The sequence below is a fragment of the Nelumbo nucifera genome, chromosome 5 (assembly GCF_055504915.1).
Source record: "Nelumbo nucifera cultivar China Antique chromosome 5, China Antique-T2T, whole genome shotgun sequence".
Classification (NCBI taxonomy): domain Eukaryota; kingdom Viridiplantae; phylum Streptophyta; class Magnoliopsida; order Proteales; family Nelumbonaceae; genus Nelumbo; species Nelumbo nucifera.
Genome location: NC_142653.1, coordinates 24678581 through 24705686, shown reverse-complemented (window position 1 = coordinate 24705686; position 27106 = coordinate 24678581). Strand labels below are relative to the sequence as shown.

The following is a 27106-nucleotide window of genomic DNA, read 5'->3' as shown; positions in this document are numbered from 1 at the left end:
GTCATTGAAAAGGCTAGAGAAACCACTGATTTCTTTTTCAATTTTCTATTGCTCTTTTTCCATAACTGTGAAAAAGGATAGCTTATAGATGACAACAGAGCAACAGTTAGAATCCAAAGTTACATTCAGAAGCAAAATTGCCCATCCCTTGGATTTAACGTAAAAAACCAGGATCAACTCACTGTTCTGTCTTGATGAAATGAGTTGCCAGTAGCTTTGGAACAGTGAAGCCATGGAAAGAGTCAACCTCAAAGAGTTCCTTCAGCTTCTCATCACATATTATTCTCCTCTTATCAGATGGATCCTTCAGAGACAAGTGCAGAAAAGTGAGGACGACAAGAAATGGGAAGATTACTAGAAAACATGGTAGAAAAAACAAGATTATACCTTCTCAGGAATGAAATGAAGAAATTTAAATGGCTAACAAGAAATATGACATGGAGAATACAATGGGTGAGGTTAGCCAATCCTTTTGCTGTACTCTAACTAAGCAAGGAGAATAGGGATCAATGGTATTGGGCTCAATTTTAATTTGCTGTGCTTCCCTTAGGGATGCTTATACTGATTAACTTTCTTGATTAATAAAATTTCATTAACTAATCAAAAAAAAAAATGATACCTTCTATCTACTACCAGTGATACATATAAAGGAGTAACTAAAAATTCATTGAAACCATCTATAGGCTGAAAAAATAATAGGTATTGCATGTACCACTTCAACTGCAGGTGTAGTTTTAGCAGACCAAACTAACAAAACCTCATCAGTTAGTACTACAATGTGACTACAATTAGGTTTGTTCTTTAGATGATACCCCAACAAATGACCAAAAGACTGATGATCCAAGAAAGTCTGTACCACTTTTAGGATCTTACAAATATTACAATACCCTAGTAACTACTGTAAAGTATCAATAATTCCTTACAATAACAGGCCAACCATTAAAAGTCAAAATCTACCATAAAAGGCCAACTATTACGAAGTCTAAGAAACAGGCCCATGACATACCTACAGGCAATATACCAAGAATCCGTCTTTTTTTTTCTTTTCACTTTTCTAGCATTAATTAGACCAAAGACCATAAAATTAGGAAAAGACCTAGAAACAAATTCTTCCTGCCCCATCTTAGATATGGTATTGTGCACTAGTCCATATTGGCCATATCATGTCGTAAGTTCCAACAAACTGATATGGAGGATATACGAGATCCCTCAATTCATACTTCATAACCATGTTTTGTTTATCATAATTAGGAAACGATTTGATGCAGCACCACGCCTTAGATCAAAAGGTGTATGGTAATACAAAACTCTAAAGATTAAGTGGCTGATATTTCTATAGACCCATGATATCTTAAGAAAAAAATCCTTTCAATTATAACTACTCATGATAATATAATTGCATTTCAATAGTTCCTGTAAAAATTTGAACAGCATCATTCCCATATGGTGGTTTCAGCACCATCCACCCAAATAGATTTTACATTAATACAAACATTGCTTTACCTATCAAAAGATTTGACTATTTCATAGCATACCATCATCATCATCTAAGCCTTGTCCCAACTATATGGGGTCAGCTACATGAATCCTGCTTTGCTATTTATTATTTAATAGCACATATATGAGAAAATTTATGATATGCATGCAAAAAATTTACAGCTTACGTTTTTATTTTTTTTCAACTTTTTAACAAAATCACATTTATCAATATATTATTTAATTTGCAAAAGAAAAAAGATATTATAACCTCACATTGTTCAATAAACACTTTCTAGTTCTTTCATAACCAAAGGTAGGAAAAATAGATGCATTTATAGTTTTATACTATTATACCCCATCCATGGTTATTTAAGCATTAAAGTTATTCCCAGTGTATATGTGTGTGTGCGAGTATGATTTGCTTACTTTTCTTTGGTACTTCTATGCATATCTATTCCTTTTTCAGCATACCCAAGTGTTTCAACACATTCTTAATTCACATCTTAAAATTGACTTACTGAGATGCTCCTCATTACCGATATATCAATCACTAGTAAGATGGCAGAGCATCAAGCATGTCACTCTTAGAGGCCAGTGCAAAATTTGAGACAACTGAAGGGAATAGGTAGAAAACCAAGTGAAGGAGAAGCAAATAAATGACTTCCAGATTGGCCTTAAATTGTTTACATGTTCCAATCTGTAATGCTTAACTTCATTGCACTGCTTCAGAGCTTTCATTCTCAAAACTGACCAATTTTGGCACTATTGAAGGTAACATATTGATTATGACATGTGGTAGAGTATCAATTATGTGTAATGGGATAATCATAATGCAGAGATCATACTACTTATAGAAAATTGGCAGGGTTTCACACTTGTGAAGTATAACTGAAGTTAATGGATTTGACCAAAAGAAGCAATAAAATACCTGCAAGTTGTTTTGTTTTATGTATTCCCACATTCTCTTTACAACACCAGCCCGTGATAGTGAACTCTCACCCGTACCAAGGAACTTAACCAAAGCATCTGAAAGTGGAAGGGGAGCAAGAAAGCCAGAATTGCCTCCCTTCTGTCGTTTCTCTTTCTGTTTTGGCTCATTTGGATCTGACAAGGAGGAAAATATTGAAAGTATATCCCTAGCATATATTTATCACATCAAGAAAACCTTAAACCTTAACTTTTCTCACCTTCTTTCCTCTCTTGTTTTTGTTGTTTTTCCTTTTGTGTTGACTTGACTGGAGCTGCAAGATCATGTGAAAGACAAATGAATTATATCCATAACATCTAAAACAACAATACGTGAGTATCAACAAAAATAAGAGCTAACAAGATAATAATAAAAGTCATACTAAATGAACAAATTTAACACCAGTAGATAAGCAGCACGTTCCAAATAGTAATTGCATCAATACAAGTCAGGAGGATAAAATTTAGCTATGCATAGAACTCACTAACCACCCAGCAAGTCATACCAGAGGCATCATATACGCTATCCAGCCTAAATAGTTATATATTTATTACTGATGAAGCTTCTACAAAAATAGATATCATTTGGTAGAGAAAAGTACTCACCTTTCAAATGTCAGTTCTAAGAAAACCTTCTCAAGGAAAATATAAGTGCTAACAATTAAAGAAACCAGAAAATGTCCATGTCAAATGATGGTCCTGATGAGGGCAGATTTGGCCCTCCAATGACATTGTGACACGTAGCATCTCGGAACAACTGGTGACACCCGGAACCACTTAGGCAACAACTTAGCCAAGATGACGGTGTCCCGAACTGGCGACCTGGCACAGGCGCTGAACTAGCGACCTCGACCACAATTCAGGACAGCTAGAAGCACCTCGTCCAGGGCCGACCTGCAGCACCTCATCAATAGCCGAAGTGACCTCGACGCAAGGAGCGACCTCCCTCGAGGGCGTGCCGGCCTGATTGAGGTCCAAGTGGCGACCTGCGAGACGTGCTCACCGACAAATTCGGCATGCATATCCCAACACTCTCACGATCCTTGGAAGTTGGCCCATGTACCAAACGTTTCGGAGGGTGGTCAACGTGCATGGCGGTTGCCTCCAAGAATCTCGAACCACTTAGACGACCTTGCGGAAATCTCGGATGCGGTACGTGAAGCCCACGCCAAACAATGCCTATATAAAGGCACCAACCCCAATGGCATAGGGGGGGCAAGTAAGCATATTCTACCTCTCATACTATATGATTTTTAGCTCGCAGTCTACTATGAGAGTACTGACTTAAGCATCGGAGCGACCTCGCCGGGTTAGCCACCCCGGGTCCTCTGACATTGATTCCTTGCAGGTCTCTAAAGAATTACGAAGCTCAACAATCAATCCAGCTCGCCACCAATCAGCTCGGCGCCTAATATGCAACTCGGCCCTCTGGTCAGCTCGGCACCTTATATGCAGCTCGGCCCTCTGGTCAACTCGGCACCTTACATGCAGCTTGGCCCTCTGGTCAGCTCGACACCTTACATGCAGCTTGGCCCTCTGGTCAGCTCAGCACCTCGTCCACTCCCAGCTCAGCCTGGTCAGCTCGGCATCCAGATCCTCACCTAGCAAAATTCTCCACTTCGGCCTCTGAGTCTTCTGAAAGGCTAAGTCCTCTTCTTCCAGAAAACTAAGTTCTCACCTTTTAGAAACTAAAGCTCTCACTTTCTAATTTTCACTTTTTATGAACTCAAAGACTAAGCAGGAAGTTGATGGCCAACAAACATAGCAGTTCTGCCAACTTTATTTCAACTCGGATAAAGCCTCATCACTCCTCTTCGCAAGGTACCCTCTACAAGATGAGCTCTTCGTGGCTTCCGCGGGAGTTGGCAGCCAACGGACTGCATGGACGCTCTTGCCGATCGAGCCTTCAAGGGCTCCTGCGCGAGCTGGTGACCTAAAGTCAGTAGTGTAGCCCCTGTAGGTCGAGCTCCCAGTAGCTTTTTGTAGGAGTGGGTGACCGGCGTTACTAACGAGGCTGATGTAGTGCAGCCGTAACTCTAAAGTGCCGAACTGATAAAAGACCTCGGCACCACATAAGACCCAGTCGCCTCTTCGGCATGGGCAAAATCAAGGGTAAGGAGAGTGGACTGCAAGTCGCTCCCAGAGCCTAAGAGCTAAGGTACCGAGCTAACAAAAGACCTCGGCACCACGTGAGACCCAGTCACCTCTTTTACGTGGACGAAATATAAAGTAGTTCGCATTCAGCACGAGAAAACAAAGGAAATACTAGTTCGCTCTCAGCACCATGATGGACACAAACTTGATTTCTTCATAGCCGACCTCCACCTCGGTTGCAGGCTCCGCATCAAACTCACTGGCTGGGACCAACTCGAAGGACACTGCGTCGAAGTCTACCTAGGTGGAGCGACCTGATAGAGCAGTCACACAGACCCCCCCTCTTAAGGACGGCATGATGAGCTTCACTCTTGAGGTACTTAGCCGGATCGCAGAACCTCTTGATGGTCACATCCCTAATAAGGTAGATGTCCTCGGGGTACCTGCTCCACCTCTCCTCAAGCAGATGAATTTGCTCTCGGGCCCCGAAAATAAAGATGGCGAGGTCCTGCACAAGGCTGCAAACACTTGGACTCTTCCAACTTGAGAAGCAAATTGGATCAACGCTTACGAGCTCATCGAATTAGTCATTCCAAGCCAAAAGGAGCAATCTACTCCCTTTGCCGAGTTACTTTCAGCTCGGAAGTGGGGGGCAATTGATGAGGGTGGATTTGGCCCTCCAATGACATTGTGACACGTGGCATCTCGGAACAAATGGGTGACACCCAAAACCACTTAGGCAACAACTTAGCCAAGATGATGGTGTCCCGAACTGGCGACCTAGCACAAGCGTCGACCTGGCGACTTGGCACAAGCGCCGACCTGGCAACCTGGCACAGGGCCGACCTGGCAACCTGGCACAGCGCCGACCTGGCAACCTGGCGACCTGGCAACCTGGCGACCTGGCAACCTGGCACAGGCGCCGAACTGTCGACCTGGCACAGGCGTCGAACTGGCGACCTGGCATAGGCGCCGACCTGGCGACCTTGCACAGGCACCAATCTGGCGACCTGGCACAGGCGCCGACCTGGCGAACTGGCACAGGCGCCGAACTGGCGACCTGGCACAAGCGCTGAACTGGCGATCTCGACCATAATTCAGGTCGGCTAGAAGCACCTCGTCTAGGGCCGACCTACAGTACCTCATCAATTGCCAAAGTGACCTCGATGCAAGGAGCGGCCTCCCTCGAGGGCATGCCGGCCTGATTGAGGTCCAGGTGGCAACCTGGGAGACGTGCTCGCCGACAAATTCGGCATGCATATCCCAACACTCCCACGATCCTTGGAAGTTGGCCCACGTACCGAACGTTTCGGAGGGTGGTCAACATTCATGGCAGTTGCCTCCGGGAATCTCAAAACACTTAGACGACCTCACGGAAATCTCGGATGCGGTGCGTGAAGCCCACGCCAAACAATACCTATATAAAGGCACCAACCCCAATGGCATAGGGGGGGCAAGTAAGCATATTCTAGTTCTCATACTTTATGATTTTTAGCTCGCAGTCTACTATGAGAGTACTGACTTAAGCATCGGAGCGACCTCGCCAGGTTAGCCACTCCGGGTCCTCAAATATTGATTCCTTGCAGGTCTCTAAAGAATTACGAATCTCAACAATCAATCCATCTCGTCACCAGTCAGCTCGGCGCCTAATATGCAGCTCGACACCTTATATGTAGCTCGGCCCTCTGGTCAGCTCGGCGCCTAATATGCAACTCGGCCCTCTGGTCATCTCGGCATCCAGGTCCTCACCCAGCAAAATTCTCCACTTCGGCCTCTAAGTCATCGACCACTTGGAAGCAGACCGAATGACGAGGTACTTAGCACAAAAAATTGATTCATCAGGTCCCAATAACTACAGTTGAATATGAAGAGAATAGTGTCACCTCGGACAGTTCAAATACAAACAATATGCTGATTTGAACGAGTGGTACTTCAAAACATCAATTTAAGATGGTAGATTACAGCCATCCAAAAGAGGAGAAAATCTAGAGGTAAAGAAGAGAACTATTTTAATAAACTTCTTGATAGCAATCCATAAATGGGTAAGGAGGACCATATATAATCTGCCTACTGTAAAACATTAGGAATTGTCAATATGTTATGCCTCCAAGCCTATCAAAATAAAAGGAACAAAAATTGAGGAAAGGTTCCACTGTTGTGGATATCAAGCAGTGGCTTGGGATGTGGTGGATGCAGCACAAAGTAAAGACATTAATTGACAAATATGATGGTCTCATTGAAACAATTGAAAGGTTCTTCCTGAACTTTTTCTCCTCTTCAACCTTGAGGGTGAAACTATCTCTAGAATGGGAACACCTTCTCCTTCCGGTGTCAACTGGTATCTTGAGTTTAGAAGAGGCCTAAGGGAAAAATAGCATGCCTCCTTGATCTGCTTGCTTGATATTCCAGAGACAGTTGCTCTGGACCGAAACCTGGATGACTCCAGAATTTGGACTGTTTCCACATATGGTCTCTTTACTTGTTATTCATTTTTTAAACATCTTGCCTCGCCTAACTCCCAATGGGTGGACTTCCCGGTGAAAGAAATTTGGAGTAAGCCTATCCCACCAAAAATTCAAGCTTTCTGCTGGGAAATTTTCCTTGGTAAGGTAAATACAGTGATATGCTGCAGAAAAGAAGGCCTTTTTCTTGCCTCTCTCCTCATGTGTGTTTCTTATGCAAGGTAATGAAAAGCCCCTCTTCCATTTATTAATCTCTTGTTCCTTTGTACTTCGAATCTGGGAGTTTTACACTGCAAACAAACAGAATTGGGAACAAACCTTGTAATCAGTTCAGATTTGCACTGCAAACAGATGACTGCAAAACTGAATCAGGGACAAATTACAATGCAAACAAACAGAGCCTAAAGATCATCTAAGCATCATGGGACAAATATTAGAATTTTGTCAGGGGCTGAGGGCCAATGTTCAAGAAAAGATGCAGTGGCTGGAAAACAAAGGAATCTCTGGCACTCTGTACAGACTGCCCTGATCTTTATGAAACTAATTCCAACCTAATTTATATATAGCACTATCAATTAAGAAATATAGAAGAAATGCAAAATTGAACTGGAATTTCTATTCACACTTTACCCTCTTTTTTTTTTTCTGAAACCCCTGAGGCCACCATAATCATTGCTCAAGCTCAACCTAAAAGTAAAAAGCATCCAGAGAAAGAGCCCTTCATCTAGCATTATTCCATCCAAACCCCTATGGGCTGTCATACAGCTGTTGGTACATATAGTCCGAATACATTAGAGGTTTTCATTCTATCAGAAGCAAATATGGCAAGATCTAGTGCAAGGAGAGACATGCAATGGATGACAGACAAATAAGCAGTGGGATAGAGAGGTTAGCCCATGCCTACCATTTCTATGCAGTTGATGGTAGGACTAACAGTAGTCAAATATACCTATAATAAAGGCATCCATAAAAAGTATTACTTGTATAAATGAAAAAAAAAAAAAAAGATCCAACTGCACACATAATGCATTCATGTTATCACCTAAACATTACTCAAGCAGGTTGACTTGGCAACAGATATGTATGAAGAGACCGATCATGAGGTTCAAACATTAAGATGAAATAATCAAAAGAAAAGAGACAAGAGAGAGAGAGAGAGAAACAGGTATAATTGTAGAAAATGGACTAAAATTGTGGAGAAGAGAGTAGAAAAAATGAACATTGGAATAAGAATCGTCGCTTTTTGTAGGTTTATAAATGAGGAAATATATGATATCCCTTAAAGCATCATGACCATTCACCTACAGTTCACGCTACAAAATGGTCAAATGTAATTTGGACTGCACAAATTGTAGCAACCTACTAAATGAACCATATAGCTCAAAAGAACCCAAAAAAGGAAAAGAAAAGAAAAGAAAGACAACTGAGAAAAACTTTCAAAAACCTCATTGATGAACAACTGGGCATCTTCCATGGCACAGGAACATGACCAAGGCCCAAAGTTTCCCAAGGTGATTAGCTTGAACCCAGCGCAAAATTATAAAGAGAAATACAACATAACAAGGCCCCCTAGGCTTAGGCTTCCAGTTTAGTGAAGACACAGTTAGGTTTTACTTCTTTGGGGCTGTTTGGATAGACTTCTACTTTTGTACTTTTAAAAATATCAAAGTATAAAGTACATAAAATACTTTTACTTAGGTATTTTTTCTTTGAAAACCGTTTGGGTAAAAAAAATTTGAAAAGTATGCTTTCCAAAACAGAAGTACCATTTTCTGTTTGGCAAAAGCACATGCTTTTGTACTTCTGGTGACGGTTTCTGGTGGTTTCGTGGTCTGAGACCGGTGATGGCAGTCCGACTCTAGCAGCGATGAGCGGAGGTAGGGTTGAGAGTTTTACCGAAGAGTGGTGGTCACACACGTGACCACCCGTTCGCACGAAAACGAAAGCACAATTTCGCCAAAAGCACAAAATTATAAAATGTTGACTTCGTGCTTTTGGGGTTTTTCATACTTTTAAAAGTATGAAAGAAAAAAGTATAAAGTACATACAAACGCTATGTCGTGTTTTTTGTACTTTTATACTTTCAAAAGTACGAAAGTACTTTATAAAAGTCTACCCAAACAGGGCTATAAAACCATTGGATTGGTTAATGAACCAACAGCCCAGATCGGTTTGATTGTTAACTTGCAATATACAATTTAATTGCAATATAATATGTACAAGAATATATTATGTGGTAGAAATGTAGAATTATACCACATATATACTTCAGCACATGCCCAAGCCAACCTGATCCCATCCAAAATTAACACTGGGCCCAGGCCCAGCCCTAGTTGAAAATGGACCAGGACTGGGATGGGACAAGTTCAGGCCCCCAAGATCCCATGGGTGATACCAATTCCACAGATGTGGAACTGTGTCTACTCACCTCATCAAGCAAGATCCTTAGCTATTGCTGAAGGGGACTCAACAAATGTCATTAGATGGCATTGAAGTGTGTGGGAACTGTAGTGCTTGGCCCATCTTGTATATGAGATTTTGGTACCATGATTCAAATTAGATGGATAATAGAGAGCTGATTCAGCTGAATTTTCAATTTGATGATGTTACATTTTTTTTGTTGGGGTTTACAGTGATAAGTCCTTACGCCCTTTATTGTGGGAGGGCTTTCAGTCTATACTAATGTGCACCAGTGGGAATGATGGGGAAAGAAGACTAAGAATCTGGGAATACCTTGTATCTCTTCATTTCTGCTCAAGGAAGAAAAGCTCTAAATTAGCAATTTCATTCTAGGTGACAGTGGGACACTTAGTCACCACAAAAAAACAAAGAGAGAATGTTGGGTAGAAAAGTAATATAAATGGTAATATGATAGGATGTAAAAACAGACATGCTAATGCTTAGGGCAGAATTACTAGCCGCTGTACAAGGGGTTCTTTTTGCAAACCAGATGGGGGTGGAGCATTTGATTATTGAAGGGGACTCTAAGGTAGTGGTGGGCTGGCTGAATAACCCTCAGAATGCTGCTTGGTGCTACAAAAATGAAACCAAGAAATTCAAATGGCTAACAAGGAATATGTCTACTTCTATACAGTGGGTGGGGAGATCAGCAAATACTTTGGCAGATGTGTTAGCCAAGCAAGGGGCAAATAGGGAAGACCAATTCTGGGCTCAATAGTGATCTGTGTTGTAATTTCCTTGTAATTTATTGGGGGAGGCTGCAACTCATGCCTCCCCAAGGGTTGTATGAGCTTTCATTCTCAAACCTTTTATGATTTAATAAAATTTCATCATTTATTGAAAAAAAAAAAAAACAGACATGCTAATAAGATGAAACCCTATTAATAACATTATAATAAGCAGCTCACCACCTTGTTACTTGTCACCTAAACAGGCATTTTGTCTCCTAGATAGACATATTTTTAATGTAACTCATGAAGTTAGGTGCCCAACCAAAGGTGATTTGTGCCCTGTATTTAGTAATTGGTAGAGAATATAACTGTAATTTCGGATCTCTTAATGTCAACTGCAACTAGGAGTGGGGTATGAATAGGTAGCGCATGCAAGGGTGTTCTAGCTTAGAGCATGAAATGCTTCCTTCTTTAGTGACCACCATTTCAATGTTCCTCAAGATATTTGGGGCTTTGAAGAGCCAGCTCCAGAAGAAACTTCATTTGACCTCTAGGTCAGTATTAGGAAAGATTGCTGTTCCCAATGAAATGCGTCTAGAAAAGATGAGGTAGGAAGAAACAAGACGATAAGCTAGCACCAGGTCAGGAGGTCTCAGTTCCAGTTTGGTCCCCCCCCCCCTCCAAGTGGCTTTTACAAGATGAATTTCGATGGAAGCAGTATTGGTAACCTGGGGCCTTCGGGTATTGGGGGTGTATTAAGGGATGAGAAAGGGAAAATAATTGCCTTGTTCTCAGGACCAATTGAAGCAGGTGACTCCCTTAGGGCTGAGATCTTGGCGGCATTGGAAGGTGTACAGAGAGCTAAGGAGATAAATATAAGGAAGCTGATCATCAAAGGAGACTCCAAGCTGGTAGTGGGCTGGTTGAAAGGAGACAAAAATGGGCTGTGGACGTACAGCAATGAAAAAATTCAAGTGGCTGACAAAATACATGGAAGTAAAAGTAAATTGGGTTAAGAGATGTGCAAACTCCTTTGCTGATGGGTTAGCAAAACAAGGAATAAACAGGGGTGCTTTGTTTTGGGCTCGATTGTAATTTTTCTGCTTTATTTGTTTCTTGTTGGGGGAGATAAGAGAGGTTATTTCCTCCCATTGTATCCCTAATTTTCTTCAATGAAATCTTCTATTATTCATCAAAAAAAAAAACAGTCAGAAGAGGTTTCAGAAAGAGAATTTAAGTATTTGAAAGAGATAAAAGAAGATCAAATAGGGCATATTTGTGGTCATAAAAAAGGGGTCACCATTTGGACAACTTTAGGGGATACATTAACTGATATTTCAAATGGAATCTTTATCAGTATTTGAGTAAATCAATTTCACTGTAAATTCCATATCCACACTATATTAATCCATGTTCATTAATAAGGTTAGTCAATGTTGCCCTTTACTTCTATCCTACTTTCTGCATAACAGAAGGAGAACATGTAGTTTTTCTTTCTTCTTCTTCTTCTTCTTTTTTTTTTTTTTTTGATAAGAAGTAAAGTATCAATTCATTCAAGAGAAAAGTACAACCAAAGGCTGTACAAAGGAGATACAATAATAGGATCAAACCAGAAAACCTTTGGGAGATACAAACAGACTTTCAAAATTAACAGAGAGGAAGGCAAGAATAGAGTATCAAATTAAACAGTTTTTCTTTCTTCTTTACTTCGTCCTCCAACTATTTGTGTGTGGTGAGCAACAACTTAAAACGAGAAATAAGAAACAAAAGGAATTCTTTGATAACATTGCAGGATGTTTAAAACCCATGTGCTTAAAAAGAGGAAGGCAAGCAAGGAATCCACTATGAAGAAGTTCCAGAAGTAAAAATTAGTCGTGCAACTTGGGTACCTCATTTGAAGATTTTAGAACCTCTCTCACCTTCTCTCATCCTGCTGCTAACAGTTGCAGTGGCGATCTTTCTTTTAATTTTTCCCCTTAGTCTCTCTATTTCTCTCTCACTCTCTCTTTCTCTCTCTTCCGTTCCCTTCCCCCTTCTTCCTCTTGCATTTTCTCCCCTGTTCATCATCTCTTTCGACGATAGCAGGAGCGGCGGCGTCTCAATCCACGGGAGTTGTCATCATTTGAATGCCAGAAACCTGAGGCCAAAGCCGCACCTCCTCTGTTCATCGACGTTGTCAAACCAAGATCTTGCAGCTTCGCCGTTCAGACGAGGAAACCAGCGAACTGCCGAGAAGGTGCCCCCGGGTAGAAGAACCTAATCTGGGAGTTCAGTTTACTCCTATGGATTGCTAGATCACCATCGAAGCAGGTCATCCTCTCTTTCTGCAAATTACCTCAGAACAAAACAGACTTCCGATTCACCTGCTTTGCAGCGTCGATCATCCTTCTCTCTGTGTGTAGTTTGTTTTCTCTTTCTACTTTTTCTTTCTCTTTTTTTTTCTTGTTTCATTTCTCATGGATTTCTGCTGTTAAGGATCTGGGATCTGAGTGAGGGATTTCTGAGTTGGTCGAGTACTTTGCTGACCAAAGAGGACTGTGAGGGATAGGGAAGGGAATGAAAGAGAGTACTGCCACAAATCATTCAGCAATTTTAACATTCTTTTGAATGATCTTGGTTAAAATTGATGATTGATCAAAACAATTCTTTTTTTCCAGGCAGTATTTCGTGGACATGGACGATACTGTTACCCAAAAGGTAGTTGTTGTTTTAATGTCTGATCCATTTTCCTTAGCTCATCCTATTTACTTGTTTTACTTGTTACTTATCGGAGAACGAATCTTCTGGATTATAGGTTTATGGTCTGACTTACTATGAACCTTGTTCAAGGGCACAAGGTGCCTCAAAAGGTTTGTCTTTGACAAATTAGAGATAGTAGGTGAGACCATTTTTCAAATGCTTAAACAGCCATGACCATGGTTTACTGTATGATCTGTTGGTTTTGTAGATTGTGGTTCACAAGACTAGTCCAAGAGGGATCCATTTTAGACGCGCTGGACCATGTCAAAAGGTATACTTTTCTGTAGTATTCTTCATTCCAAAAAAAAAAAATGCAGGGAGCATATGTTAACAAGACTTCCTTTTATCTTGCTCAGGTTTATTTTGAGTCTGATGAAGTGCATGCATGTATTGTAACGTGTGGTGGTCTATGCCCTGGGCTTAACACAGTTATTAGGGAAATATTGGGTGGCCTTAATTACATGTATGGCATTAATAGGATCCTTGGGAATAGAGGTGAGTAGCCATGTCATTAGAGTTCACATATTCAAGATTTTTGTTTCAGTTCAGTAGCTATGTCATTAAACATGCTTTGTTGGTTAATGGTAATTGTTTGACCTTTGAAATAATATTAGGTCCTTGTGTTGCTTTCAAAATTGGTCTCTTACCCATCATTTGCAAGCTCCCTGAGTTTAATTTTCATTATCTTGTAAAACATGACTTGGTTCACAAATAAATGATGGTTACACATGCACTATTTGCTAAGGATTGATGCAGGGACTTTGTAGGTTCAAACTGGAAAGCATCTTTTGCATTTTTGATGCATGGTTTCTTCTACTAATGAGGATGGTGGCAATTGTAGGGAGGATACAAGGGTTTCTATGCTCGAAATACCGTTTCTTTAACACCCAAGGTTGTAAACGACATTCATAAGTGTGGTGGTACTATTCTTGGTACATCACAAGGAGGACATGATACCTCTAAGATAGTTGACAGCATTCAGGACCGGGGTATAAATCAGGTATACAAAGCATAAGTTTGTCTTATTTCATATGTATGATAACTATGGTCACAATCCTCAGCATCCTTTGTCTCTTTCTTGGTTTTCATATGCTTTGCCATATTTCAGGTGTACATAATTGGGGGAGATGGGACACAGAAAGGGGCTTCTGTGATTTATGAGGTGAGTTCTTTTAACAAATTGAAAATTATCGTCTATTATTAGTTTGGGGGATTCTACACACAAAGTACTCATCATGGAAGAGGGGGAATATGATAATGGAAAAGAATAAAGAAATATGGGAAAACGAGAAAAAGAGATAGGGGAGAAGAAATGGGAGGAAGGCTGCTGCCGCTGCTCTTCTCGGCTGAGGTTGAAGAGGAAGGTGAACAGTAGCCCCTCTGGCCGATCTCTTTCTCATATCTTTCATTTGCTCTCGGTTTATCTCCTTTTCATTTTCATTTTCCTGAGAGCAAATTCAGTTTTGTTCTCGTTCCTTTTTATTGTGTTGGGTGCCAGTTTTAAATTTTTATCCTATTTGTATAGTTGGTTAATTAGGGGTCATGGCTTCGTGTAATGGTAAAACCTATGGTTGACCCTTGCTGTTCTAGAGGGTCCTTTGTTGATGTTCTTATGGTTTTTTCTGCTATAGATTAATGCTCAGAATGTTGTTGCATGGATTATGGATAGGGGAGGGAGTTGATGGCCCCTGTTCACTAAGACAGTATATCAGAATGATAAGAGCATTGTCTGATAGAGGAGCATCTCTCTATTTGTGTGTATTCTACATTTTCTTCCTTCTGCCTGTTTGCTATTATATGGTGGCTGCATGTGGACCATTATAAATTGAGCTTTTCTCTTTGTAGGAAAACATTTTCCATACAGTTCCTCCTAGTGCAGTGGAGAACTACAGAAAATTTGTTGAATCTTACTAGGCTCAATATGAGTTATGCTTGCCAATACGTTCCCTACATATATTTTCCATTTATTGGAAAAGTTACTTTTTTCTACATGTTTTTTCTTCACAAAAATATATTGGCTATAGAAGATGAAAAGAAAGAGAATAAAATTCACACACATACACGAAGCATTCATTCAACTATAGGAATATTGAGATGGAAGGCAATCTCAGAATGGTAGTAGACCGGTTTCAAATTGATAGCTAAAGCACATGTCATTACAGATTCATAATAAGGGAGGTGAAGCATTTGGCTATGCAAGTAAGAATAGATTTTGTCCAAGTGCAGATATCAACAAGTAGCTTTGCTGATGCATTGAGTTGACAAGGAGTGCAGAGAAAGCAATTTTTTTTGGTAATTTCTCTTTCTGTGATTGTTTCTAAATATGTAATGAAGAAACATATAATGAGTTAGGTAGTGGGGCTGGTCCAAATGCTCTTTTTAGGAGTTATGGGAACACATTTGACAAGTGTTCCCTTGAGGATAGTTTCAGTTGTTGAAGACATTGTTCCACAAAGAATTGGTTGGTTCACAAGATGAATAGCATGTGTTTTGGGGAAATATATGCTTAATGACTTTGTAAGATGGGTCTATTCTTCTACATTTAAAATTTGTATTTCTTTTATTTGTATGCTATATATATCTTTCATATATTAGTTGGTTCATTCCAGCAAAGACTAGGATTTGAATCCCACTGTCACAACTTTTATTATTCTTCCTTATAGTTCACTGTCCCATTTACTTGGTATTAAGCATGGGCGCCCCTCGCTAGTTTTACATTGCATTGGGCTCAGGCCCTCAGGCTGGACCCTTTCAAAATATAACAAATGTCCAACCCAAGTTGCAGCCCTAGTGAAAATGCAAAAAAAAAAAAAAAAAAAAAAAAGAAGCATATTATTATGAGAGGAAGAAACATATATCCTTAAGTATGGGAAGTATAATATGAGCCATAGCACATGGAGGTAATGAAACAGTGACAATAGTGACAATTGTCAAAAAAACAGGAAAAAAAAACAGTGACAATTGTGGTCATGTCATAACCAAGACGGTTATACTAAATCAAACATCATGTGCAAGCCAATGTTTTAAAAGGTGTTTGAGGTGTATGCCTGGAGGTGCTCCTCAAGGCAAGGCGCACTCTGGAAGTGTAGAAGCTTCTGAGGTGTACATCTCAGATGTGTTAGGTGTACACATCTAGTCTGTTTAAATAAAACATCTTACACAAAATAAACCCTACTCATTTTGGGCAATATTTGAGTTGATAGGTAGAGCAAACTTGACAAGAGAATACTAATTTCTTCAGTTCAACAAGCCAGGAAGATCTAACTGTAAAAATTATGTTTAGAGTAAATGAATAGAAGATCCATAACAAAGTTCACATTTAGAAATATGTCTCGCTATATGAATAGACACCAGTAGAATTTTAAATACAATACCATCTTCTGTATCCAATGGCCAAATATGCTTCGATAGAGCTTTATTCATTTGAAACATGTTGATGGAATCAACACGAAAAAGGGAGCGCAATGTTTCATCACATATTATATTTCTTTTGTTGTTTGGATCTTGCAAATTGTTCTCCCGAATATATGCCCACAGCTGCTTGACAACCTAGAATCAAAGTGTAGAAGAGCAAGAAAAACTATGATATGAAAGCTCCTTTTTCTCACAAATCAGTTAATGATGAAAACAATTTTTTTGGAAATTTCTTTATGTACCTCAGTTCTGGCCATTTCAGGCACTCCAACAAATTTTTGAAGAAGAGGAGAAAGTTTACATAATTTGGTGAATCCACCTCTTTTTCTGACATCTTTGTTCAGCTTGTTTGACCTGTGTAATAAGATAGAACAGCTACTTATTTAGTGAAATCGACAACCTGCAATCTGGCATATGATCATCTCAAAATTATCTTACATGCCAACAAAGAGAAAGCACAAGTTTTCCCCAAATAAGTATTCCATTTGTTTAGGATTAAAATATAACAAGCATACTTCAAATAAAATCAAAATTTTTATTCGACTAGTCATGTTACCATGATAGAAATGGCATAACAATCATCTTAGCAATCTTGAAAACACACTTTTGGGCTGGAAGACAACGGCTGGGATTCTGGAATTGTGGCAAGGGCTACAGCTGCTTCTCCGTGGAAATCCATCCATGCTTCTAGTTTTCTCCCATTGGATCAGGTACGATGTTAACTCTGGCAATCGAATAAAATTTTGGGAACATCTTTGGGTTGGGGTTTCACCTCTGAATGACCAGTTTCCTTCCTTGTATGCTCCGTCAAATTTGAAAAATGAACCTATCTCTTCTTTTTTAGTTCCTTCAGACTCCACTTCTAGTTTTGGGTGGAACCTCGACCTGCGAAGGGCAATTAGGGATACAGACTTGGACAGCCTCTTACCTTTATTAGCCATCCATGAGAATATCTTCCTTGATTCTAATAGGGAAGACACCAGAATTTGGATCCCTTCTACTTCAGGAACCTTCTCTTGTGCTTCATTTTTTGAAACCTTAACTCAGTCATCTGTCCCTTCTGGTGTGTCCTTTCCGATTAAGGAATTTTGGAGCAAGCCCATTCCTCCTCGGGTTGGTTTTTTTTGTTGGGAAATTTTCCTGGAAAGAATAAATACAAATGATCTACTTCAGAAAAAGAGACCCAATTCTTGTCTACTTCCTAATAGATGCTCTCTCTGTAAAGATGATGGGGAATCCGGTTACCACCTTTTGGTCTCTTGTAAGGTTACTAAAACTGTTTGGGAGTGGGTACTTTCTCGCTTTGGGTGTACTTGGAGTGTCCAAGGTTTGTTCTCCCCTTCGTTTTTCAGATGGCCTAAGAAGCGAGGGAAGATGATGTGGAGGAGTATTAGGGCAGCCGTGTGTTGGTCACTATGGGAGGAAAGAAACTCTCGAATATTTTCAGAAAAGGAAAGATCCCTGGAAGAACTATTGCTGACCTGTTAAGAAACTGGAAAGAGATAGCAACCTCTACTCTGTGTAAGAGGACTCTTAGTCCCTTGTGGTCCCCTCCTCCCTCCGGATTTATAAAAGTGAATTTTGATGGCAATAGCATAAGGAATCCAGGGCCCTCTGGGATTGGGGGAGTTTTCAGGAATGAGGAAGGGATTGTTATTGTTCTATTCTCAAGCCCTATTGGAGAAGGAGACTCTATTAGGGCTGAGATCCTTGCAGCTTTGGAAGGGGTTCAAAGAGCAAGGGAACTAAATATCAGTCGGCTGATTTTGGAAGGTGATTCAAAGGTGGTGATTAGCTGGTTGAAGAAAGAGGACAGTGGCTTGTGGAGTTACAATAATGAAAAGAAAAAATTATTATGGCTATGTAGAAGCATTGAGATACAATACAGCTGGGTGAAAAGGACTGCTAATTCTTTTGCAGATGGGTTGGCCAAGCAAGGGGTGAATAGGGAGGCTATTTTTTAATCTTCTTTCATTGTAATTTTCTGATGGGGAGATAAGACTCTTTATCTCCCCCTTTTTTGTACCTAAAGCTTCATAATTCTTAATAAAGTTTCTGTTATTGATCAAAAAAAAAGATGTAAATGGATGAAAGTAGAAAGAAGGCAGTGCAGCAGGGTTGGTCAAAACTGTTGCTTGTGTTCATAGTATGTAGCACAAAAAAAAAAAAAACTCCAATATAGAACTTTAGAAGCCTGTAAAGCACAAGGATGGTTTCATTACCGATAAAAAATAAAAATAAAAATAACTTTTATGCCTGTATACATTACATACATACATATAGATATAGATATAATTTATGTACATTGTTAGGGAATGAGAGACGGATGAGGATAAAATATTCTTCAGTTATTGAGATACAAATGAAGGAGACAGACACAGTCTTCCTATTTTCATGATTCAACAGACGTCTATAATAAGGTTGATGCCCTGCCAATGCTGGAATGGCGTTAACCATGCCTTTCGTATATCAACGCTGCAGGTCCAATTATCAGGAGCTTTGGAGGTGACGAAGGGGTGATCACCAAGACAGTAACAAAGTTGATTTGTTCCTCTGTTGATGTCGCTCTCTGATGAAGTTATTTGACTGAAAGTCCAAACCTTGTTCAAATGCTATAGATGTAGATGGCCTTGACGTTCAGACTTCAGAAACAGACTATATTTGTAGATGTTCCTGTACTTGGGGGATTTAAAAGCTGAGAGAGGGATACTTGATATCAAGCAATAACTGGTGACAAGAGAAAAGAAAATTGGGAGTCCAAAAACTAAATTGCAAAATTAAAGATAAAAGAAGTAGAAACCAATGTTCAGAGAACCGGAAAAGGGAGAGGTTCACAGGTCAGAGGTTCAATCGGGATCAAACTGGAGGTTGAACCATGACGGCGTGGCATATACATATAAATACTACAGGTCATATAAATATTATATTTAATATATTTTACAACTTTTATCATACTTAAATATGGTGAATGGATGGAAAGTTCCTTACTTTTTAAAGCAAATGACTAGGGTTCAAGCCTCTTAATTCATATTTTCTTTAAAATGCGTGCCTAATAAAATATTATATACAATAAATAGTCATTAGTTAATACAAATAAAGAAGTGGATTACTGGTAATCAAGCAATACTTGAAAATAAGGGGTCAAGGGTTCAAGTCTTGTCACGCATGTTTTGAAATTTCAATTATTTAATGACCCGGCAATTTCATGAAACCGGGACCAGTTCACCGGTTTTCCAATCAAACCAGCCAGCCAGTTTTCACTGGGTTTTAACAATTCCAGTTCTTGGGGTGTCACTGAACCAGCCAGACCCCTAAGTCACAGTTCAACTGGTCCAACCAGCCAGTCTGGTTTCCTATACACTGGCAGAAACACTTTCTGAAGGATAAAAAATAAATCAAATAGCAGACCCAGCAGGTGGCTATTATACCAGACCAGCCACCCACCAGAAACATGGGAAGAAGTTGAAGAGCCTCTAGATTCAACCTTCATCTCTGATAACATGTAAATACCAGAGAAAGGTATAAAACTTGCATTTTTTTAACTATGAGAAATTAAATCAATTTATAGACTGGGATGGATAAATCCCAAACTGACTCAAACTCTTCTATCCTATACCAACTCAAATATTACATTTCAATCTTATGTCAACAATCCAAGCATATCTTATCCTCATCCGTTTCTCATTCCCTAATACATAGATGAAAGTTTAGATTTTACAAATAAAGGAGGATAAGCCATCATAAATATCAAAAGATCAATCTAACTAGATGCATGTTTTAGATTTCCATAAACCCCTCCCACTCTCTATCAAAATTAAATATCCTCACAACTTGGAATTCTCTAATATGAAAAGTCAAATCTAAGATGATAAAGCATATACACCAGTAAAAATCCCAGAAGTGGATGAGAAGCTCTGTCAAAACCCCTCCATTTTGTTCCTTCTAAATTCCCCCATGTTCACAAAAGGAAAAAAAAATAAAAATAAAAATCCACAGGATACAATATCAAGAGCCAAACCAAATGGAGGACCAAGCTGAATCACCTCGGGGGCCTAGAAGGGCAAATTAAATCCACTCAAAGGAAGACCTGAAAGAAACTCCAAGCATCTCTACCAATGTGACAGAGTAGAAACAAATGGCTGCTACTCTTCACAAGCCTGTCAATCAATTCAAATTCCATTCTCCCTTAACTGATCCACCATCAAACAAGTAGCTATAGTGCCATACAAAAGCTTCAACTCTTTGTTGTACTAAGTTCTGCAAATTCATCCAACAATAGATGTTTCAGCAAACCCTCTAATCAATTTGTCATAAAAGAAGCACACCGTAAACATACCTTTGGGGTCTTTTAACCACACCTATAAACCATGATTCCTAGTATCCAAATAACTCTTTTGAACAATCATCAATTTCTCTTTGAAGCAACAGCCTTCTGAAATTTGGACTCGTAGGCCTAAAAATTTCCCAGGTATACTTAGTAGAAGGGGCCATTGGTTGGTCCAATGGTCATCTCAGGTTGACAAGCATGAGGATGGATATTCGAGCCTGAGAGTGGACACTTCAATCAAGAAAAATCCAAAAAGTCCACATCTAGTCCACCACTCCCAAGATCCAACATAGCCAGGTCCAACAATTTTTCTATAAAATGTCATTACCCAATGATGATATCTGGGGTCTTGGGAGGGGTAGATTGGATATGGACTAACCTTTGGCATTTCTTCACAGAATGGCCACCCTTGGACTCAAACCAGCTTTCTTATGCTTGTCAGCCCAAGAATTTACCTATTTTTTTTTACAAATACCTAAAATTTTACCGTTACAACCCATGTTCTCACACTCAAACCTGTGTTCCAACATGTTCTTATAGTCAACAGAATTTGATTGTATTCATCAAAAGAAAATTCCTTACTATCCATAATTCACTCCCAAGACCAAACTAACTCTTAGATCTGGTAAAATCTTTACAATTCACTCCCAAGACCAGAAACTTCAAAAAAAATACTGCCTTGTAACCCACCTTTTGCTAGAGTACCAGCCAAGCAAGTGGCATACCTTGGGACCCACTTGAATGAGCAATTCAGGTTACTTCCTATTGCTCTTGCTTCTCTAACCAGAAATCAGTATGCCCAAGGTGTCTCTTCCTCTGATCTCAACCAAGGAATAGCTATTTGGCAGTCCCTCTCCACAATCAAACTTATACAACTGTTCATGGCAGCCAGCTTTAAACCATGAACGAGAGGCAATGATTTTGTTATGGGCCCGGGCGTAGGATCGCGTCACGGGTCGGTCCACGGGGAAAAGCTCCTGTTTTCCCTTGTTCCTCCCCTTCCTAACCGAACCTATCTTGGCGTCCTAGAGGGTGATTTGTCCAAGAGACCACCCGAACTCTCCTCAACTCTTTTCTTGACTGAAATTCTTCGATATGTTTATTGAATAATATCATCTCCTTAAATAGGAGATTACAAGAGGTAGGGATACTCCTTATTGGATTTGACTTCTTACAGATAAGATCCCTATCTTGAGAAGGATAAGACTCCCTAGATAAATCAAACTCCTACTATAAGACTCCCTACTAAACCTTATTGTACTAGATAAATGAGAAAAACAAATAAGATAACTGTGAAAGATAAGATAAAGTAAGCTGCAGCCTAATCCTACGTGGACTCCTACGTGAACACCTCGCCACTGCTGTTGCTGCTGCCTGCGGTGGTATTCTTCCCAACGAATGCATCCACAACAGATTTAGCCCTTAAGGAATTGCCATTCCCTGCTGTTCCTAAAAGGTTGAGTTAGATATTGCTCATATTATCTCCAACAGTTCCTCATATTCCTCATGCACCTGGATGGTCAGGTCCAACATTGGGCAATGGCCCTATCTACATAGATAAATTTGTGTTCTCAATGGCAAACTAGTAATTGGCCCATAAAAGAGATGAAGAAGAGAATGATAACAGAATAGTAGGAAGAAGAATGAAGAAAATAGACATCAAGATCAGTGTATAAACTCCAGACCAAGTTGAAAATGTAAATCTAATAATAAGCCAAAAGAAAGTCCAACCAAGTCCTACTAGGGTACATCCTTTATTACCTAATATCTACCTGTTAAGAAAAGATAAGGGATTAGGTAGCAAAAAACACATTAAAAAAAAAAAAAAAACAGATAACCAGAGAGTCAACCAAAAAATCTTTGAACTCATCTCTTGTCATAATCCAATACACCACTAGTAGTAACCAGGCTTATGATGCCAGACTCAGAAATCCCCACACAGCCAGTGAACAGCTTAGTGATCCTTCCCCCAAATAATCCATGGAAAAAAGCCCAAGAACTCTAACACAGGATCCATCCTCACCTTGTAGGGAAGCAAAAAAGGTGGTCAAAAAAAGACTTGAAAACTCCAGAGGCTGGTAAAGAATAGCATAATCAAAGTTATGGATGAAACCATTTGAGTAATCAATACACCCAAGTTAAAAAGAAATGAAACTTTTCTGGCTCATTAGGAGGGTTTTTGGTAATGTTCCAATACATCAATACAATGATACTTTACCTTCACTCAAAAAAAAATGTTCCAATTTCAGGTTAAATTGCTGTCACATCAGCACCATATAGATGATTCAACTTTAACATTCAAAAATCATGTTTGGTAGAGTGAATTCAACTTGAAACAGGAACATCACAGCTTGCATCAGGTTTCACACACAGAGGGCACTGGAAGAAATGTTAAAATGGCATTTGTTGGATCAGGAAGGCATTCCTGCCTCACCCGTCCTATGTGACATCGAGTGGTGCCTATGCGTTTGAAATGTCCAACAAAATATTGTCCTCCAGATTTTGTGCCAAAATGTTTCTCTGTTCCTGCTTCTACCTTCAAATACAAATAGACGAAATTCCAATGCTACCAAACACCATGTAGTTGAGACAAAGTGATTCTAGTCTGACAATCCTCCATGCCAAGCAAGCACATCAGCACTTTTAAATCTTTTTTTTTTCTTTTGGATAGTATGGGATCTTAATCTGAGGGTTTACTCTTTATACAATGTCTATTGAATTTAAATCTTTCTGTGATGTTAGGTGGTCTTCTTGCTACAGATATTCAGCTTAAAAATATTGTTTTCATGTTATTCTTTCATTCTTCTAGTACATGTGCATCTAGAAGATTAATCTTTGACAGTGACAGTATCAAAGAAGATTTTGGGTAAATCTGTGATGTCCAACAAAACAAGTGGAAGTAATAACAGGGAATAGTTAAAAATTACAAGTGTAGGTCTAAGCTGTAGGGCACTGGGAATATCTACCTGAAAGGCAGTAGATGGCGGTGGCAGTGGTTTCCGGGAATATCTACCTGAAAGGCAGTAGACCACTTTAATGCTTTAGTGCACTGCTATTACTTATGCATCAGTCGCTTGTGTAGGCTAACTGTAGGTCATTCATTGCAGGTGATGCAATGTCAAATTCCATGTACTTACAAAAAGATAGTTGGATACGGTCATATTATAAACTCAATTCTTCTATCATCGAGTCACTTAAACAGTAATTGCCTCTTCATTTTAGTTCTTTTTTTTTATTGGGGGTGACTGGAACTTAAATCATCAATGCTTAGTATTCAACTCAACTATGTTCCATCCCAACTACAGGGTTGGCTACATGAATCTTGTTCTGCCATCAATGCCATATCCATTGTTAAATTATGATATCTTGAATTATTTCTCACTACTTCAACTCATGTCTTTTTGGGTGTGCCCTATACCCACTTCAAATTGTAAGAGATCACTTCTGCTCATTGGTGGTGTAGATTCTCTTCTATGCATATGACCAAAATCACTTAGTGCATGGTGTTTACCATAAAAGTGGCTTTGTGCATTTCCAACGGGCACACACCGCATGTTTGGGGCAACTTGGTATTTCAAATTCAAGCTTGGCATTCTGAGAAAGTATTTTAACTAGAAGTGGAGGAAATAGAAGGAAAGAAAGAAAAGCACTAAGCAACATTTTCACAAACTTTCTTGTCTTCGGAAAATAATGGTGAGATATTGTGATTCTAATTACATGATGCTGTCAAAATAAATAAACTATCGCATGTATTTACATAATGAAAGAGTACAAGCACATTTTGCATGAAAAAACAATGCTTGATGCATGCAATAAAAGAAGAGGCAAATGCAGTATCAGATTATGGACAATGCCCCATCTTATTGCTTCAATTAGATACCACAGTTCCCATTTAGAAATGCAAGGAATCGAATTGTCATAAGAATATACCAAGCACAAATGCATTAACTTTAGCCAACAAACCACCAATTATAACTGCTTCAATTAACTAACTTCCAATTCACAACAAACAGGAAACCATCGAAATGAAACTACAAATTAAGATAACGAAATAAAAAAAAAAAAAGGAAGAAACACTTACGATCTTTTCCGTCTGCCCCTCCCGTTGCTTCCCTCTTCTTCCTCTTCATCCCCGTCCTCATCTTCTTCAGAATCGGAGCCATTGTTGTCTTCCGAATTTGTTTTGTGCTTACCTTCTTCTTCGTCGTCTTCTTGCTCTTCTTCGGCCTTCTCGAACTGGCTTTGAAGAAAAAGGTCGACTTGCTCTCTTATGAACGCCTTCTTGTCTGATAAATCCACTCCAAAGTCTTCTTCGAGTTTACGGCGGACAATAGCGGTGGTGGTCGTGTTCAGGTCCGACGTTTGAAGAAATTCCCGCAGCCTTTCGACGAGCTCCGAGTCCGAAACCATTTTCTCTTTCTTTTTCCCTCTTTTCTTTTCTTTTTTTTCCTGAGTTCGATAATGTTTTTGTCAAACTTTGATTTTTCTTTCTTTCGAATGTGGCGATTCTGGGCTCAGGTGAGCCAAAGAGGAAAGGACGAATTTAAGGAGGCGAGGATGAAGTGAAGGGACATTTCTGGTAATATAGAAAAAGGTTCATTTGTTCCTCGTTAGCGTGAAAGTAAACTCTCGAGTCCCGACAACTATTTTCCTGTGCTTGACGGATATGCCCTTGTACCATACCGGAACAGGCGTACACTTGTAACAGTAATGTGTCTTCAGCTAAATTACCATGGGACCCCTAATAAAATAATACCAAAATGAAAGCGTCAACCTCGGGTGAGTCCTCCATGGTCCAACGTGGTCAAAACTGTTGCCACGTGGGACATTGCAACAGTTCGGCTCAAACTCAATCCCAAATATTCCATTTCCCTATTTTTAAGAAAATCAAAAAATCTTGCAAGCCGTGTGTTATCCAATAGTTTTCGTCTAGAGAGATTTTGCAAAAAAAAAAAAAAAGAAGAATTGCAATTTCTGAGGATGCACAAAATAATTGGCCTGAATTTTTAAAAATGGCATAAGCAAAAAGCCTGTGTAAACACTATGCAAGTATGAGCACGAGGGCATCCAATCACACATTCCGAACATGACTTTAACTTTAACACATGTACGAAAGATATTCTCGATGTGTGGCTGGATCTAAGGGTTATCACCATTCACCAACAGGTGACTCACCCATTTCTTTTGAAAATGTAATTCCTCATTGTTGTACTTGTTTTCATCCTTTTATACATGTGGCAATGAACACGTACAACTTAAATATTTCAGTGTTAAAAAAAAATATCAACCACCTTGCATTGAAACAAATAAAGCCTTAAGTGGCATTTGGTAAATCTGGTGTATGGAATTTGAAAAGGGAAAAAAAACTATCATAAAGCTCTAAAGGTCATGGAAATTTTGCTTTTATGATTTTGAAGATAAATAAATGTAATAGAATATTCAATAATATGAATGTTGTGGCATATGAAAAATGTGCATTTTATAAATCTATCCCTTAAATTAGGGCTGTTCATAAGAAGCCCCAACCCGGACCAACCCAACCCGAGTTGGCCGGGTCTTCATAAACACCGGTCGGTTTCAGGTTGTACAAATTCATAAACCGATGGTTCGAGTCGGTTTCGGTTTTCTTGTGAGAAAACCAAAACCGACCCAAACTGAACCAACTTAATTCCTACTTAGCTAAGTTACCTCTATCCTAATTCCTAATTACAACCTAACCTAATCTTCTAGTTCCTACTTAACTAAGTTGTCTCTATCATAGTTTATATAGTCTTTTACACCAAATATGCAACCAATTAGGCAATTGCAATTAGAATTATGTGTCCTTTTTTACTTAGATTAGAACTTAGAAAGTTTATTGAAATATACAAATTTCAGCATTCTTTCTATAAGATAGTTTGACTTTCTATTTTCTTGATAACTTTTATCTTCTATTCTAATTCTAATTTGGTCCGCCCCCCTTAGCCCCTCAACTCAAACACAATCTCTATTATCTAATACAATTTGACTCTCAACTCAAGAATAAAAAATTTAAAATTTCAAGTTCTCAAGTCTCAACTTCAAGACATCATTTGAACTTGGCTCTCCCAACTCCCATCTTCTCAAAGTTCTCATTCTCTCAACTCAAGCTCAAGTCTCATTATCAAAGTCTCAACTTCAGTCATTCAAAGGTTAGTATTTTTTTATTTAATTTTTTTAATTTAATGCATGTTACAAGTTGATATATTTTATTTGTGTTTTGTTTAAGTTTAAGCTTTGAAAAAAATCCGGTTAATGATGATATATTTGCACAAAAAACTTCAGTTTTGTATGAAAAACCTAATCTATTTAAATATATATTTTGGTTTTAATTTAAATATATTTTATATTTAAAACTGTTAAATAAAGATATTCTAGTTTTACATAAAAACTGAAATATCTGAAAAAGCTATATCTAAAAAATATATATTCTGAAATATGTGAGATATATATTTCCAGAAAATATATATTCCAAT

General features: G+C 39.1%; 1 protein-coding gene across 1 annotated transcript; it reads right to left on the bottom strand.

Annotated features, from left to right (window-relative positions):
* On the bottom strand, window positions 1–25139 carry LOC104595881 (uncharacterized). The gene is made up of 6 exons (XM_010256829.3): window positions 24694–25139; window positions 16528–16639; window positions 16246–16420; window positions 2667–2720; window positions 2408–2583; window positions 1–304 (listed from the first exon to the last, which is right to left on the bottom strand). Exons 1-6 carry the CDS (start codon window positions 25020–25022, stop codon window positions 179–181), a joined length of 972 nt encoding a protein of 323 aa, XP_010255131.1. The 5' UTR covers window positions 25023–25139; the 3' UTR covers window positions 1–178.
* Between the last annotated feature and the right edge of the window lie 1967 nt (window positions 25140–27106).